Genomic DNA, 15,144 nt, shown 5'->3' on the forward strand with positions numbered 1-15,144 from the left:
GAGGTTGTAGGAACACCCATGCTGACAGAACAAAGCCGTTGCTGAAAAACCCCATATTGAATCTGTTGCATTCATAATGAAACAGAGGCACATATATATTTTAAAGTTGTTTGAAATTCAAACAAACATTCTATTAACATCAATTCAGTAATTCTAATCATATTTAATAACCTACGCACTGATTGATTTCCGGGCACGCCCCAACTTGCTAATAAAACAACAAATGTATTGAATCTCACTTTTAATAACATTAAGTACGTTTCTTTTGTAAAAAGACCTACTTCACTTCTCATTTATTAAATACAATATTAAAACATTAAATTATTGAAAAAAATTAACACACACACATGTATAACTTCAAAGAATGCGCTGTAAATTAGAAGTGTTTCCATTAAACGCTAAAAATCCCCTTTTGTATAAGAATGCATATATAGTATGTATCAAAACAGAAACTATAATTTAGAAATACTTTTACGATCTCGTTGTCGACTTTAGTCCTTAGAAAATACATGGTACAAAAATTTCATAATAACTGTTCTTTTTTTTTAGAATAATACGCAAAGGTATTAGATAGATAGAGAGATATATGTATGTATAGATAATAAGTTATCGACGCGGCTATATGTATGTACGTGAATTTTGATATTACCCTGCATCATATACATATGTAACGTTATTAATATATTCAAAAAACGACTTGATATTACTGTATTAGTTAGTGTTCTGTGGTGTTGTTAACAGGAATAATTATCAGGAATATTACATATTTGCACAGACGGGCTTCTAACAATTCTATAATTTGTTCAAAATTCATTTTGAACATTGAACTGAGCCGAACCCAACACACTGAATCATTTTCATTGTGATTCACATTAGTTTAGAAAGTCGGAAGGGCTTGTTAGATTTTAGCTACAGGTGTTGTCGAGCTGTTTTCTTACAAAAACAAAAAGGAAAAAACGTGTCGTTGTTATAATTGAAAAAAATTGGAATTGGAATTTGCGGAATGAACGGCTAGCTAGCATGGCAGGTGAGTGTTGTTGTTGCTGTCGTCTTTTTTGCAGTGGCTCTGCTGTTCGCTGTTAGTATTTGGAGCCGTTGACCATTAACCGTTCATCACCATACGCACAAACTCCTCATAGTTTATGTTACCCTGCTGATCCTCCATATTGGCCAGCAACTGTTCGACCTCCTCGTCGGTCAATTTTTCGCCCAACGTGGTCAAGAGATGACGCAGCTCGGCCGAAGATATATAGCCGCTGGCATCCTTGTCGAAGTGGCGCAAGCCCTCGATAAAATCGTCGGCCGTGTCGCCGGAACGTGCCTTGGAAATGGCCTGGTAAATAGGTAGGAAGACCTCGAATGAAATACGCTCATCCGACTTCAGCTGATGCGTGCACTTCTTCACATCCGACTCGGTGGGATTCTGGCCCAATGCTCGCAGGCATTCCCCGACCTGGCTCAGCTGAATCTTTCCATCGCCTCTGTTGTCGAACAGACTGAAGGCCTCCTGGAATTCTGCAATTAAAAAGGAAAACATTCTTAGCTAATAAACATATCTCATATCATGTAATTTGTGCCCCCCTTTACACCCCCCACTTAGAACAGACCTTCAAGCGTTGTAAAAGTGGGCTTCACATGAGCCGTGTAGTAGTACATTGTGATGAATCGAGTCGAAAAGGCGACAACTGTTTATCTTGCTGCACTAACTGCTACTGAGCCGAGTTGCATTCTGATTGAGTGCTCACAGACGCTCCACCGCATTGCCATTGTTAGCTGCACAGTGGCCTCAAAGTGGCAGCTCATACGTACATAAGTACAACTCAATATATTTGAAAAATGATTATTAATTTTAAGACCTCCATTATTTCGTTTGGATGACAACTATTTTCCCCATTCGAGGGCTAAATACTACACAACTCCTTTGGAATTGTGTTATTTATGAGATCTCCGATATCTGCTCACACAAACTTCAGCACAACTCTTCAAAAAGTATCTGCATTATGAGTCGATCAGTGACAACAATAACGGGTTTTAATGGAATACTTTAATATAAATTTAAGAAAATCTGGTAAACGATTCAATTGTTAATTTTGTAACTGATATGAAAACCCAAGTATTATCTTGATAAGCCAGAGAATGAAAAGAATTATGAACACCCAGGTATTATCTTGATAAGCCAGAGAATAAAAAGAACTAAAACCACTGTGCCGGGTGCCTTGAGGCTCAGCTCAAGCGGACGGACAATTGTTTTGCTTTTGGAATGAGCAATGCAAACAAGTGGCTAGTAAGGTGCTGGAGCCCGCAGCTGTTTTTGCCTGTTTGTTATCAAGCGGCATGCAACAGCCAAAAGCAAAAGCAGTTGCTCGCCATATTGGGCACAAAAGCCAAAATAAAAACGTCAGCGTATTTGTCCATTTAAGGCAATGCGGTCAGCTGACGTCAGAGTCATCGTCGTCGCCGGTTGTTGAAGCTACTCAAGTAAATTGGTGACAGCGAGAACCACAGCTTGATAAGCACACACACACATACACACAGACACACACACGCGCGTGCAAAGTAACACGCACACACAAAAATCGCAACTATTTTTATTATTATTATTTTACTATAGTTCTGCAATAAGCAATCGATTTTGATTAAGTTATCAGAAAAGGTTGAAATGCTCAAGCAGTTGCGTAAAGATTCGTCTGAGCGTGCAGGGAGGCAGGCTTTTGACCCACAAATATGTATGAAGAGTCTGCCATTTAAGGCGGATTTCTTGTTCTACCAACATGGACATGACATGCATACACACACATACTCGTACAAACAAATGGGCATTCGTATTGATCGGATCAGTTGAGAAGAAACATTGACTAGCGTTGAGGTTCACTGCATGTTGCAGCTGCAGTCCAGCGGTGTATCTGCCCCGGAGCTGACCACGCGTTCTGGTCCAGTCCCCAACAGCTCTTCTCAACAATATCATCAAATGTCGTCAGCGTCGTCTGCCGCGACAATTGCGCAAATAGCGTGGAATTCAATACGACACGATACGATTCGATATTGCTAAATTGCGGTGGTGTTGTTGTTGTTGTTTTCTCTGCCTCTAACTGACTGACTGACTGGCTGGCTCGCTGAGGAGGGTGAGTCATCGTTGCCAACGATCGCCGTTCCCGTTGTACGCCTGTGGCTGGTAGCTGCTGATTTTGCCTTCCAGTGCCCGTCGTATGTTTATTTTATGAATGATTCACTCAGTGATTCACGCAGCAAGCATAAATTTGTGTAAACTGTGTCTTCTGGCTTGCTTTCTTTACATTTTACGCACACAGAAAGATGCACTAATATGAGCCAAGTAGCCAGCTATTTGTGTATGTTTCTAAAATGTAGGCTTACCGTTCCAATACCCGCACCCAAACCACATAACTCGCACGCACACATGTTTACATAAATGTGTAGGCAGTACTTACCAGCCAATTGATCTTCGGTGTAAGCAGCCTGTAAAACAATGAAAAACATGAAACATAAAACATAAATTCACATACGCATACATAAATACATTTGTTGCACATAAAAACAAGTGTGTAATGCAACTGCATTAAGAAAGGGCAACAACAAGCAGATTGTGTCAAGTACTTACCATATTATTAAATCTTTGAGTTCTTTTATTGAATAAGTTATTAATTTATTGTCTCTTTGCCTCTTTTTGCCGTCTGTTGTGCCTTTTCGGCCTCTTTATCAATCGTTGCCACCTCGCCACCAATCGATTGCAGCAATCGAATGATAATAAAATCGAATACTTATCAAAATAGTGCCAACAGTGCTGCCATACCGCACATGCTAGCGTGCAGCCATATCAGTAGAAGTGCCCACGAAGTGACGTCACAAAATGAATTCAAATATTTGAACACTTCTGCTAATATATAAAGATGAATTGAAAAAAAAGTTATAAATCTTTACTATTTTAGGAAAGGAAACCATTTTTTACAAAATAAAAAATGCTATCAAAAAACCTTTAATGCCATGATGGAACCAAGATTTTAATTTAAAATTCTAATATGTTTCTGATTTCATTAAAAAGATGTATTAAATAAATTTTGTAAGATTTCTAAATACATGGGAGAGGCATATGTATCTTTTTTATCTTCTGGGAAAGCAACCAACTCAGGAAGGTATGGAGTGTAGTGCTTCCCGAGTAATTTGAATTTTCGTGTTTTTCAAGAAAATATTACTTAAATGCAATACAATTTTAAACTTATGTTTTATTTTCCCATTTTTAAAACGTCTTAACATTAGTTTTATAATTTGTACTAGGCGTGAAATTTGATGATAACGCGTACATATTCAGGAAATCTAATTAAGGATTGGATGTCCGTAATGTCGTAGCACTTACTCTTCGGGCGGTACAGTTCTTGGGACTGTTGAGATCTTTGCCAGTAATCGTACCCAAAGCCGAATAATTGACGCTTTCATTTCTAGAAATTACAAAACTGACTCGCACTTAGGCCCGCTCAATTCGAAAAGGACTGGAGTCAATTAGCGAATTGAGCGCTCCTTAGGTAAGCATCGAAAAGTTTTATTTCAAATTTACATTACATGTATTTTGTGTTCTTCTTTCTACGCCATCTGCTTATATATGTGTGTTTGTGTGTGTATTTATATATTTTTTAGTGTTTCTCATTTGTAATTTTACATTTTTTTTGTTTGTGTTTTTTGAATTTTTTGTGTGTATACATTTTAGGGTTTTACAGATCTGTGGGGCTTCTCTTTATATTTGTAGAGGGTGTGTGCGTGTGTGTCTTGATTGTAATTCGTATTGCTTCGTCCTCACCAAAAAATATTAGCTAATATTTGCAGTGTACGATGCCTAAAGTTAAAACCTGCCTCACTCCACAGCTAATTTAACATTATTATTAATTTTTCGCGTTTTTTTTTTTGTTTTTTTGTTTTGTTTGTTTAAGGTTTGCCCTCGCCAATGAGTTTTCAATTGTGATTCACGAGTGGTTAGTGTGGATTTTAAAAAAATTTTGGCATTTAAATTAAATATGTTAAATATAAAGTTAATTATATTATAAAGTTATGTGTGTAGGTGTAGGTGTGTGTGTTTGTGGTGTTTTCGGGTCAATCCGAAATGCCTAGGTATCGCTCTTCCATAACTTGATGGTCTTGTCATTCTCCAGAGCGGCCGAGGCTATGATATTCTCTGTGGGATGACAGGCGGTGCAGAGGACGGTGTCGGTATGTCCCTGCAGTTTTTGTACTACCTCCTTGCTCTGTAGATTCCAAATGTACACCATATTGTCCTCGCTACCAGAGACAATCCACTATTCCATGAAAGAGCAGATGGTTAAAATTTAAGGCATTTAGTAAGGCAGTGATTGGGGCTTACCTTGCCGCCGGTAACGGAGAAATTGGCGAATATACAATACTTCTCGTTCTTGTGTCCCGTGTAGGTTTTAAGGCATTTACCCTTTGAGTAGTCCCACAATTTCAGCGTATTGTCCAGCGTGGCTGCCAGAATGTATTTGCCATTTGGCGAGAACTTGACGAAGCTTACTGGTGGGTTGTCGTCATCAATCAGCGTTTTCAGGCACTGACCACTGGCCGTGTCCCAGATGCGGCATAGCCCATCATAACTAGAGCTGACAATCAGAGAGCCGTCGCGATTAAAGTGGACGGCCGAGACGGGATCGGAATGGGCGGGCAGTGTCTTCAGACATTTGCCGGTGCGAACATCCCAGATGCGAACGCTTTCATCAAAGCTGCCGGACACAATCAGATTCGATTGCGGATTAAAATTGCAACAGAAGACATAGTTACTGTGACCCTTCAAAGTCTTCAGGCACTTTCCGGTGCTTAGCTCCCACACTTTCAGGGTCTTGTCATCGCTGCCGCTGACTAGCAGGCGCGAATCGGAGGACCAGGCCACATCACTAATGCCCAGCTTGTGACCAGAAATGGTTTTCTCAAACTTGCCATCGTAGGCGCCCCAAATCTTGATGAGTTTGTCGGCAGCTTCATAAGTAAATGAATAGAATTGCATGAGATTGCAGCTATTCAGTGATAAATGCATGATAAGTACTTACATGAGCTGGCCAGCCATTCGCCATTGGGACTGAACTTGACTGCGGATACGGCCTTGGTGTGGCCGGCAAGCGTGAACTTGAGCGTATAGTTGGGCTTAACCGACAACGAGCTCTTGTTCGATGGGGTATTTGTCGATGTCGATGAGGCCGAGCTTGGCTGCAACGTGTTCGGGCCGCTGGGGGCTGTCGGCATTGGTTGCTGCTGCTGGTGCACAACTCCGGGGTGACCGGCGTGTACGGCTCCAATGGGCACCATCACGTTCTATTTTTTCCACACTTTATGCTATAAACACGAGGAAAATAAAATGCACACACTTTTCAATTGAAATGCAGTATCAAAACGAGAGCAAACAAACAACAACAACAACAAGGGCAAATTAGCCACGCGGTATCTCAGATTTCGAGCAACCAATTGGCAATGGAATGAAAACACACGCTTTCCTTGCTCTAATGTTGCAATTTTCACCCCCTCTGCCCGTTGATGCTGTTACTGCAACAGCATGGCTTGTTATGCTTCTTCTTGCCGCGTGTTAATGTTGGTTGCCAGTTTTGTTGATTGTTTTATTTTCAGTGAATTGTGCATATTTTACCGACTTTACCTTTCACTCACGTGGTTGCCGTTTTGGGAGCAAAATCCGCCACACTTATACGTTGCTTTTGCAATGCTGCAATTTGTTTATCGTGCAGCAGCTCGCTTATATTTATTTATTTTTTGTTGTACCTCACACTCTTTTGAAGCGGCGCTAGCGCTCGTGTTTTGCAGCACAGCAAAAGTATGGCGTTCTGACAGCTGCAGTCACATCTCTGTTTGCAGTGTTGTGTGAAACACTATTCCGGAAATTAGACAGCACTACTATCATTCGCTCTGCGGCTCATTGCTTTGGAACGCAAAACGCGCTCAAAAGGCTACTTTGAATAAGCGGGTAGTCCGTGCTAGTGACAAGCACCACCTACCACCATGTAGTGGCGAAAATAGCAACAGCGTATTTCCAATTGCAGTAGAAACTGGATTTAATTAAAATACATTTAGGTATAAATGTGGTTCGTAATCTATGCTGCCATTGCAGTACAATCGTATGTACATATAATTCATGATAAAAAATATAACTTTAAGATGGTTTTCTTTTAACAAGTCATGTGTCCGTTTTTCCATAGTTTAATTGGTTAAATTGAAGTTTTTATATGGAGCAGCTGATAGGTCGATCAAATCCATAGCAGCAATCAAGAATACCTTTGTTATAACCACAATTACAAGCTACTTACAAGATACAGTGCATTTATGAATAATACTGCGCAACAACAATTAAAACTCTTTTTTTATACTTTATATTATGTTTATGCAAAGCAACAGGAAGAAGGAAGCATCTTCGACTCCATAAAGTACATTCTTAATCAGCATGACGAGTCATCGATACAGACATGCTCGTCTGTTTGGATGAACGTATTTGAAAACAACTAATTCCACATTGACCAAACGCGGAACGTAAATTTTTTTTATTCCCAGGCAATCCGAGCTTATTTTATTATATTATATAAGGTGCTTGAACATACCTACGCACTATGTCCAAATATTAAATTTATTTTATTTTATTATAAATTGTTTAATTAAGCGAAAATAAAGTCCTGCTGATATGGCAACACCATTTTCCAGGCGCGCAGTCAAACTTACCTGATTGTGTGAAACACATGAGTTTGTGATTTTGGCAGCAATTTTTGGTAAACTTTTAGAGAAGAGTACCAAAAAACAATAAGTTTCATAATGGAAAACGTTAATCAAGGTATGTAAAATTATAATCCATAACGGTTGAAACTATGCATATGAATGGATAGTGTATCGTTCTTACATTCGATAGATTTTTTATTCCGTTACCAAATTCGATTATAAATGTCGCAATCGATCAGTAACTAATTGGAAAAGAACTCGCATTTTATAATTATCTTCAAAATAAGCTTGATCAGTAGAGGGAGATCGGCAAAGGACTGGTTCTGAGAGGTCAGCATTCAAGGCGCAACTAGCGAGAACTAGCTTTTAAAGAATTTAACTCGTTATTTGATAGAATCAGCCACACAACAGTTTCTTAAAGTCCCACACAATTGTCATTTAATTGTTTTTATTTTATATGAAACACAAAAATTGCACACGGCATAGACGACAGTTTTATATATGTATGTATGTATGTTTGCACATATGTATATATAATTGAATAGATACTATATATAAAACCACTATGCGTTATATGCTGGGTTGTCTTTTTTATATTTTCCACATTCGTTACATTATGTTTGTATATATTTATATAGTTATGTACGTTTACACAATTATATTTAGGTTTATCCGCTGTTGCGACTAAAGTACAAGGTAGAAAGGATTAGGATCGATTCGGCCATGTAAATACATCAAATTTAAATATATATATATATGCGTGTTACTTTTCCGAAAATGTTCGAACTTTGTTGACTGATTATAATAATGATAGGCTTGCTCCGCGTTTATCAAATCGAGTACAAATTTTGACAATCCTTTCCACATTGTAGCTATTTATAATACACAACAAATTAAAAATTTATAACTATAACAATATAAAGCAGTTATTAAAATTTGCTTGGGTGTTGGTTTGTTTCCGTTTCCGTTTAAAACAAAGGAAAAATGAACGCAAGTTGAGGAATAATCACAAAGAAAGATCCAACGACGATATCCAATGATCCGTGATGTATTCATTCAAATATTATTTATATATATGCGTGAGTTAATATTTAATGTTATTTTTTGATTGACGACGTTGTTTGCTGCTGCTCTGCGGCTCTGCGGTTGTTGCCTGTTTTTCCGTCTCTTCTTTACCGCTTTTTGCTGCTGAAGGATACGAGGGCTTGCTGATAATTTTAGTTGATGTTGCTTTTGTTGCCTTTTGCTGCTGCTGTTACTGCTATCGTTATTGTTGCTGTTGCTGTTACTGTTGCCGTTGCTTTCCATTCGTATTCACTTTACTTAGTTGTTATCCATATTGCCCCCGAAATGTTGTTTGTAGTTGCTGTTTTGTTTGCTTCTATTGTTGCTGCGCTGCTGCTGACATTGGATGTTGCTGTTGTTGTTGCTGCGTTGCTCTTATGTTGGAACAGTTGCGGAACCCAGAAGTTGCTAGGCGAACAGTAGCCAGGCGATGCATAGAAAGGCCAAATAGAGAAACAGCTTGGATAGGGTCTGTTCATCGTCGTACTGTGTGGTTCCACGATTGGCCGCTATACAGCAAGAGAGCGAGCGAGCGAGCGAGAGAGAGAGAGAGAGAGATAGCATTACTGGCGGTGGTTGAGAACGCTTGTGTTGAGTGGTGCTTACCAGCCGGGCGCGGCTCGCCAAAGTTAAGCGACGATGTGAAGAAGCCAAATGGAAAAGCACCAATGCCAAAGGACATGTGAAAGCCATCGCCAAAACCAAAGCCCGGGAATCCAGGAGCTGGCTCGGGCTCTGTGCGCTGACCAGCGGGTCGTGGGGGCACCTTGTTGCTAAAAAATAAAACGGAAACAATTACAGAGGAAAAAATAAACGAAAATCCATTATTAATTGAGCATACACGCATGTTGTCGCTGTCTGTCTCTCTGCAGAGAGGACTAACCAAGAATTAAAACCGAAACAAATTGTTGAGAACCACTGCAAGGTACTTACCTACCGGTAACCCCTTTCCTTAATATTATTAATTACCGTTTCGTTTTGTTAAATGGTTTTAAAAAGGAAGAAAATCAAAAGACATTTTATTTACAACATTTGTACAATTATTTAAATCGAAATCTCCACTGGAAACTGTGAACTCTGTGGCCGGCGGCTCTTCACGCGGATTAACAATTATTTCAGTCTACAGATAACCTTTTTACTAATATGCTCTTGTAAATTGAATTTTGTGCACACAATCGTTTCTCTCTGCTCCTTTGTCTGATTCATAAGTCGAAAAAAGGTTATCGGTTTGCCAAATCCCACAATTTAGGTTCCAGTTGTGAGAGTCAAATGAATTCTTTGCGAATACGATGATGGTTTTGTTTTCTAAATGCCTCAGCTCTCAACTAGAGTTGGGAACGACACAGCGCTAGCTTTTAGCACTTTAACAATCAATTGCTATTCTTTTTATAACAATTTTTTTTTTAAACAAAGAAAAATTCGATATATAGTGCATAGATAGGGATAGAGATATCCTAAAGAATCATTTACGTAGATTTAAATGGAAGCAATTCTCCTATTTTTAGCCCCAGCCCTCGAAATAAAAGTTTTCTATTGCAACAAATTGTTAGTAAAACATACTTTGCGTGTGAAATAATGTTCTGGCTTCTTAAACGATCTGGGAAATTGGAAACATAGATTAAGTAGTTGGCAGATCTGACTCCTACTTCTTCTCTCATCAAAAAGTGTTTAACAATTTTAATACAACTGGATACTCCGAGTCGAAGCCACGAGCAGGTAGGAGGAACATTTCGGGGACAGTTAAGCTAAAACCAAGCACAATAGTTTCCCAAATTGACAAAGAAATTAATACCAGCAGTCAATAAAGCGAAACAGTGTGACGGATTCTGCATATTTGAAATTAAGGGCCGTAAAAAATTGTTCCATTAATAAAGTGTATTATTAATAGTTCAAAGGTTTGTGGTGATATCTTCTTTTATATAAACTAGCTTGAAAAACTTATGCATTACAATGTACGCATTAAAGATTTCAGCTAATAAGAAAAATTCTAAATAATAAAATAGAAATCGAAAACTAAAGTATGGAAAAAAGAAAAAAAAGGAATTCGTGCGTTCTCTTTTTAGAGTTCGCAACCATATTAGTATTAGAATACTAATTCGAAGAGCAATTATTGTTGATAGATGGGTCACTGCATCGTTTCCAAATCTAAGTTTTGGCTGCAGGTGGACTTTTGGCGACTGAGAACATCAACTTACCGTGGATCCTCCTGGCGTGTGCTGTTGCGTCCGTAGAGCGGTATGACCTTGTCCTTGTCGACGGCTGCCTTGCAGACGGGACACAATTTGCGATTGGGACGTGTCTGGAGCCATTGATGCAGGCATGGCCAGCAGAACAGATGTCCACACATGCTGACCACAGCATCCTTGGCGGTGTCCAAGCAAATGTTGCACTCGTATAGCGAATCATCACCCTGCCTTTCGCCACTATCTGTGGCTGTGCCATCAACTGGGCTACTGGCGTTCACATTTTCTGTAGCATTTATCTGCTCCTTCTTATTGGTTATATTACCGCTGGCCAGAGCGCTGCCCGTGAATGAATACGCTGTGCTCGATGTTGATGTATTCATTGCTTCTCCACCGCTGCCCGATGCTGTTCCCACGTTACGCTGACGCAATTGTGAGCTGTTCTGTTGACCCTCGTCGAGGGTGGCGCTGTTGTTGTTATCTGCTGGCCATTGCCTTCCCATGTCTGTGTTGCCGGTAGCTGGTGCTTCATCAGTAAACCGATTTCCGTTCTTGCATTGGATCCAGCCAATGTTGTCGGGATGATTCTGTTCATTTGTAGCTGTGCTGGTGGTATTGCTTGCTCCGCTCGATGTGCTCGGGAGCTCTGGCTCTCCGGCCAGAGTTGCTGTCGCTTCCATCTAAATGTTTGGCTTGAATATGTGCGTGTCCTATACTTGAATGCGCTATCCTTTTTGTTGCAACACCCGTTACCGTCTGCCTATGGGTTGTGCTTGTTGCTGTGGTTTTCTTTCGGTTCTTCTTGTTATAGTTGTTGTCGTTGCGAGTTCGACGTCCTAACGTACATACATAGACAAACCTGGAAAGAGCCAAAGAATAACAAATGGTTAAAAATAACATGGTTGGGGACAACAACAGGCGGACCTAATTAGTCTAAATGGGGCGATGAAAGCCCACAAATGTGCATTGTATGTATGCCTGTGTGTCTCTCTTTCTGTCTGTGTGTGTGTGTGTGTGTGTGTGGGTATGTTCCATGCAATCAATAGAATAAGAGACCTGTTCACTAGCTCTAGCCCCTCCTCGCCGCCCACACCACACTCACCTCAAATGTTCGCCATGCCGATTGCCATTTATTTATTTACTTATTTTTTATTTAAAATTTTGCATTCGTACTCAATGCGAATGAAAAACTGAACTGAATTTCAGACGCCTGCTGAGTTGCAAGGAAGAGGCGGCTATGGGCGTGCCACAGCTACTGTTGCAGCACTTCTAGATACATACATGTGAGCTGCATGCACATATGTACATATCTACATACATACAAACGTGTATGTATGTCTCTGTATCTTCAACCTTGCTCAAGCTTTTCCGTACGCACTTTTATCGCTTATCGCTAATACAATAACAACAAGCGATTATATTTTATTTACGAAATGTTGTCGTATGTTTTGACAAGTGACGTCGATGCATGCATATGTGTGCGTGTGTGTGTGTAATGTGTGTGTGTGTAATAAAGAGAATACAAACAACAGGCATTTACCGTGTACGTGTGTATGTGTGTTGGAAACGTATGGTCAGGCAGGTGGTGGCGCTTCATTTTGTACCCCATTGCCAGTCATCATATTTGCTAATTAGTTGAACGGATGGAACGACCGATTATACGAACATACGAACATATGTATGTATATACATGTGCATGTACAAATGTATATTTTCGATTCTAAATCGAGCTTTCGACTGATGTGTACTTTGGCTTCCTCACACACACAAACATATGCACATTATTACCGTAAATGCGTTGTTGTTGTTGTTTTGCAGCTCACATGATTTCATTTATTGTTTTCTTGATATTATTTTGTATATTTTTTTCTTGGCTGCCCATCTCATGCAAAATTTACGCTGCTTCATAAATATTTTGTACAAATATTAAACACATATACAATGTTTTTTTTTTTTGTTTTGCCAAGGCGAATGCGAATACTTATACATATGTATGTATGAAAATATATACACACACATTAAAACGCAATCAGCGCACAGGTACAAATACAAATGCACAAATATACATAGGTACATACCTTTGACAGCCCTTTCGATGCGCGCACACAAGTGAATTTTTGGTGTAGAGCTCCACAAACTAAGCGCTTAGCGGATATTTTTAATTGTATCTAGTAGTATTATAAATTAACAATATTTAATTTCACGTATTTTTCTTCTAATATTTGACCAGAGTTGCGACGCACACTGGTATTGGTGATTTTATGTTGATGACTGCGAAACAAATAAGTTGGTAGTCCTCAAACAACACGACAAAGGTACAAAATACTAGCGCTACCACTTGTCAGAAATATATGGGCCTGCTGCGAATTGTTATAGCTAGTAGCTTTTAACTGCAGCAATATTAACAGTCGCGCCATCTACTAGGAAATATAGAAACATTAACATTATGGAAAAATGCGAATAGCCCACCTATCGGGCAATGGAAATGACAATTAAACGGTTAGAATTTCAAAATGCGATGCCAACGAAAATGTAAACATTTCCTGACTGATTCTTGAGATATATTTGATATATATGTATATATTTGAGAGAAAGCAATTTAAAATAGCATAAATTTAATCCGCTATTGGCACCCCAAGTGCATCGGTTAAGTGTTTCGCATGCGAAGCACGGATGAGGGCAGTCTTTTTAAATACATTTTATTTTAATAATTTGTGCTTCCTAGAAATAATTTTGATGAAAATACGTGTCAATGCTGTTTTAAGAAACAACAAGAAGGTTGTAACATATTGCTCCTAAGGTAACCATGTGTCCCATGGTCCCAAACATTTTGCAGCACCATTGGATAAAACAAAAGACTATTATACTCATTGCGGTTTACTGATATGTTCAGAAAAACAAGTTTTTCACCGGATTGGTGCTATGGCAGCTATATGATGTAGTGATGCCATCCGACTGGATTTCACAAATAATCTGCTTGCAGGAATCAAATGTACAAAATTTCAGCGCGAAGCCCGCCTGATTCTGGAAGTCACAAATATCAGACCAAATGCTATAAAGTACTTGCAAATCTTAAATTAATGTTTAGGATTACATTTAGGATAAGATATCTTAATAAAGAAATAAATTATGCAACAATGAGTGATTTCTGGGTGCTATATAAAATAATGAAGAACCATATATGGTTGGCAACAAACTTGCTCTGCGTATGGATAGGTCTAGATACAAAGTTTGAAGCCACTAGCTGTTATGGTTCAAAAGTTCTAATGTTCATATCGATCGGACAGACATGCTGATGATAACTATCGACAGTAGAGTCCATCGATGTTTTCGATAGTTTTGTATGAATCCATCGATACTATCCATAGTTCCATCTAAGTTTGAATGCAATAAAAAGAATGAAAGAAAAACATAATTTATTTCAAGTCACGATCCTGAACAATGCTGAAAGGCTGCTTTAACCATAATTTATTACTGAGAGGATATATTTTTGTACATGTTAGTGGGTTGAACAAACGTATTTTGTTGTCAAGGCTTTTTTTCCTTAAAATGTTTCCCCATTGTTTCTCTCTTTGCTGTGGCGCTTTCAATTTTGGGTTCAGAGACTGTTGTTTCTTAAAAAAAAGAAGGAAAACACACGTTTTATGAACACACGACTTACTCATTTAAGCACGTTAACTTTCACTTTTGAGAAATTTGTCCACTTTTTTTCCAATTCCAGCCGCAGCCAACACCATCAATCGACTTCCAGAAATATTATATGGATGTTAATTAAAGAAATATTAATAAATTACCAATTTTCTGTATTCCTTTTACTAACTATCGATGGTGGCCATAACTCCATCGATAGTTTCCAAAATTTTAATTCCAATCTGCGGGTAGCTCCCGCTGGAAACACTTAATTCCACATTTTCGACTGACCGCAGTACGAAAATGAATTCAATTCAGTGGCAATGGATATGGAAAAGGAATTCGCAATTAATTTTTCGCTTACCTGCCCAACCCCTTGGCCAACGCCATCTAACCCTCGTGGAACAGCTGGCCAAATCACGAAGAGATCTCACCCTTCGGGTATTATAGTACTTGCTCGGTGGCTGTTGTTCCGAGAGTTGCGACAGATTGTGCAACAGGGCCACATGCCTCAGGGCCACATGCCTCAGGGCCGCGCCCC

General features: G+C 39.1%; 3 protein-coding genes across 6 annotated transcripts; all 3 read right to left on the minus strand.

The window, feature by feature from the left end:
- Nucleotides 1-526: 526 nt before the first annotated feature.
- Nucleotides 527-3,724, minus strand: LOC115628037 (myosin-2 essential light chain). 2 transcript variants are annotated; one of them, XM_030523983.1, is made up of 3 exons: nt 3,617-3,724; nt 3,447-3,474; nt 527-1,515 (listed from the first exon to the last, which is right to left on the minus strand). In XM_030523983.1, the coding sequence occupies exons 1-3, from the start codon at nt 3,617-3,619 to the stop codon at nt 1,103-1,105; spliced, it is 444 nt and encodes a 147-aa protein (XP_030379843.1). In that variant the 5' UTR covers nt 3,620-3,724; the 3' UTR covers nt 527-1,102. The 2 variants fall into 2 exon arrangements, with proteins under 2 accessions (XP_030379843.1, XP_030379842.1); XM_030523982.1 differs by lacking the exons at nt 3,447-3,474; nt 3,617-3,724 and adding an exon at nt 1,608-1,695.
- Nucleotides 3,725-4,448: 724 nt separating this feature from the next.
- On the minus strand, nt 4,449-6,807 carry LOC115628034 (protein will die slowly). The gene is made up of 4 exons (XM_030523976.1): nt 6,662-6,807; nt 6,063-6,345; nt 5,366-5,991; nt 4,449-5,300 (listed from the first exon to the last, which is right to left on the minus strand). The coding sequence occupies exons 2-4, from the start codon at nt 6,316-6,318 to the stop codon at nt 5,112-5,114; spliced, it is 1,071 nt and encodes a 356-aa protein (XP_030379836.1). The 5' UTR covers nt 6,319-6,345; nt 6,662-6,807; the 3' UTR covers nt 4,449-5,111.
- Nucleotides 6,808-8,295: 1,488 nt separating this feature from the next.
- LOC115628035 (E3 ubiquitin-protein ligase RNF185-like) lies at nt 8,296-13,221 on the minus strand. Of its 3 annotated transcripts, none has more exons than XM_030523978.1 (5): nt 13,052-13,221; nt 10,986-11,832; nt 9,724-9,741; nt 9,397-9,563; nt 8,296-9,299 (listed from the first exon to the last, which is right to left on the minus strand). In XM_030523978.1, exons 2-5 carry the CDS (start codon nt 11,651-11,653, stop codon nt 9,199-9,201), a joined length of 954 nt encoding a protein of 317 aa, XP_030379838.1. In that variant the 5' UTR covers nt 11,654-11,832; nt 13,052-13,221; the 3' UTR covers nt 8,296-9,198. The 3 variants fall into 3 exon arrangements, with proteins under 3 accessions (XP_030379838.1, XP_030379839.1, XP_030379840.1); XM_030523979.1 differs by lacking the exon at nt 13,052-13,221 and adding an exon at nt 12,762-12,780; XM_030523980.1 differs by lacking the exon at nt 9,724-9,741 and having other exon boundaries at nt 13,052-13,220.
- Nucleotides 13,222-15,144: the final 1,923 nt, after the last annotated feature.

This window comes from Scaptodrosophila lebanonensis, unplaced genomic scaffold (assembly GCF_003285725.1).
Source record: "Scaptodrosophila lebanonensis strain 11010-0011.00,11010-0021.00 unplaced genomic scaffold, SlebRS2 tig00000098-arrow-pilon, whole genome shotgun sequence".
Lineage (NCBI taxonomy): Eukaryota > Metazoa > Arthropoda > Insecta > Diptera > Drosophilidae > Scaptodrosophila > Scaptodrosophila lebanonensis.

What these genes read in the sequence shown, in the direction of transcription:
- LOC115628037 (XM_030523982.1), bottom strand. Translation starts at nt 1,656, where the DNA reads ATGTACTACTACACGGCTCATGTGAAGCCCACTTTTACAACGCTTGAA. An exon ending in CACTTTTACAACGCTTGAAG is followed by an intron (nt 1,516 to 1,607) that starts GTCTGTTCTAAG and finishes TTTTAATTGCAG; the next exon opens with AATTCCAGGAGGCCTTCAGT.
- LOC115628034 (XM_030523976.1), bottom strand. Translation starts at nt 6,318, where the DNA reads ATGGTGCCCATTGGAGCCGTACACGCCGGTCACCCCGGAGTTGTGCAC. An exon ending in CGAATGGCTGGCCAGCTCAT is followed by an intron (nt 5,992 to 6,062) that starts GTAAGTACTTAT and finishes TTACTTATGAAG; the next exon opens with CTGCCGACAAACTCATCAAG. An exon ending in TCTCCGTTACCGGCGGCAAG is followed by an intron (nt 5,301 to 5,365) that starts GTAAGCCCCAAT and finishes TTCATGGAATAG; the next exon opens with TGGATTGTCTCTGGTAGCGA.
- LOC115628035 (XM_030523978.1), bottom strand. Translation starts at nt 11,653, where the DNA reads ATGGAAGCGACAGCAACTCTGGCCGGAGAGCCAGAGCTCCCGAGCACA. An exon ending in TGGCGAGCCGCGCCCGGCTG is followed by an intron (nt 9,300 to 9,396) that starts GTAAGCACCACT and finishes CTTGCTGTATAG; the next exon opens with CGGCCAATCGTGGAACCACA.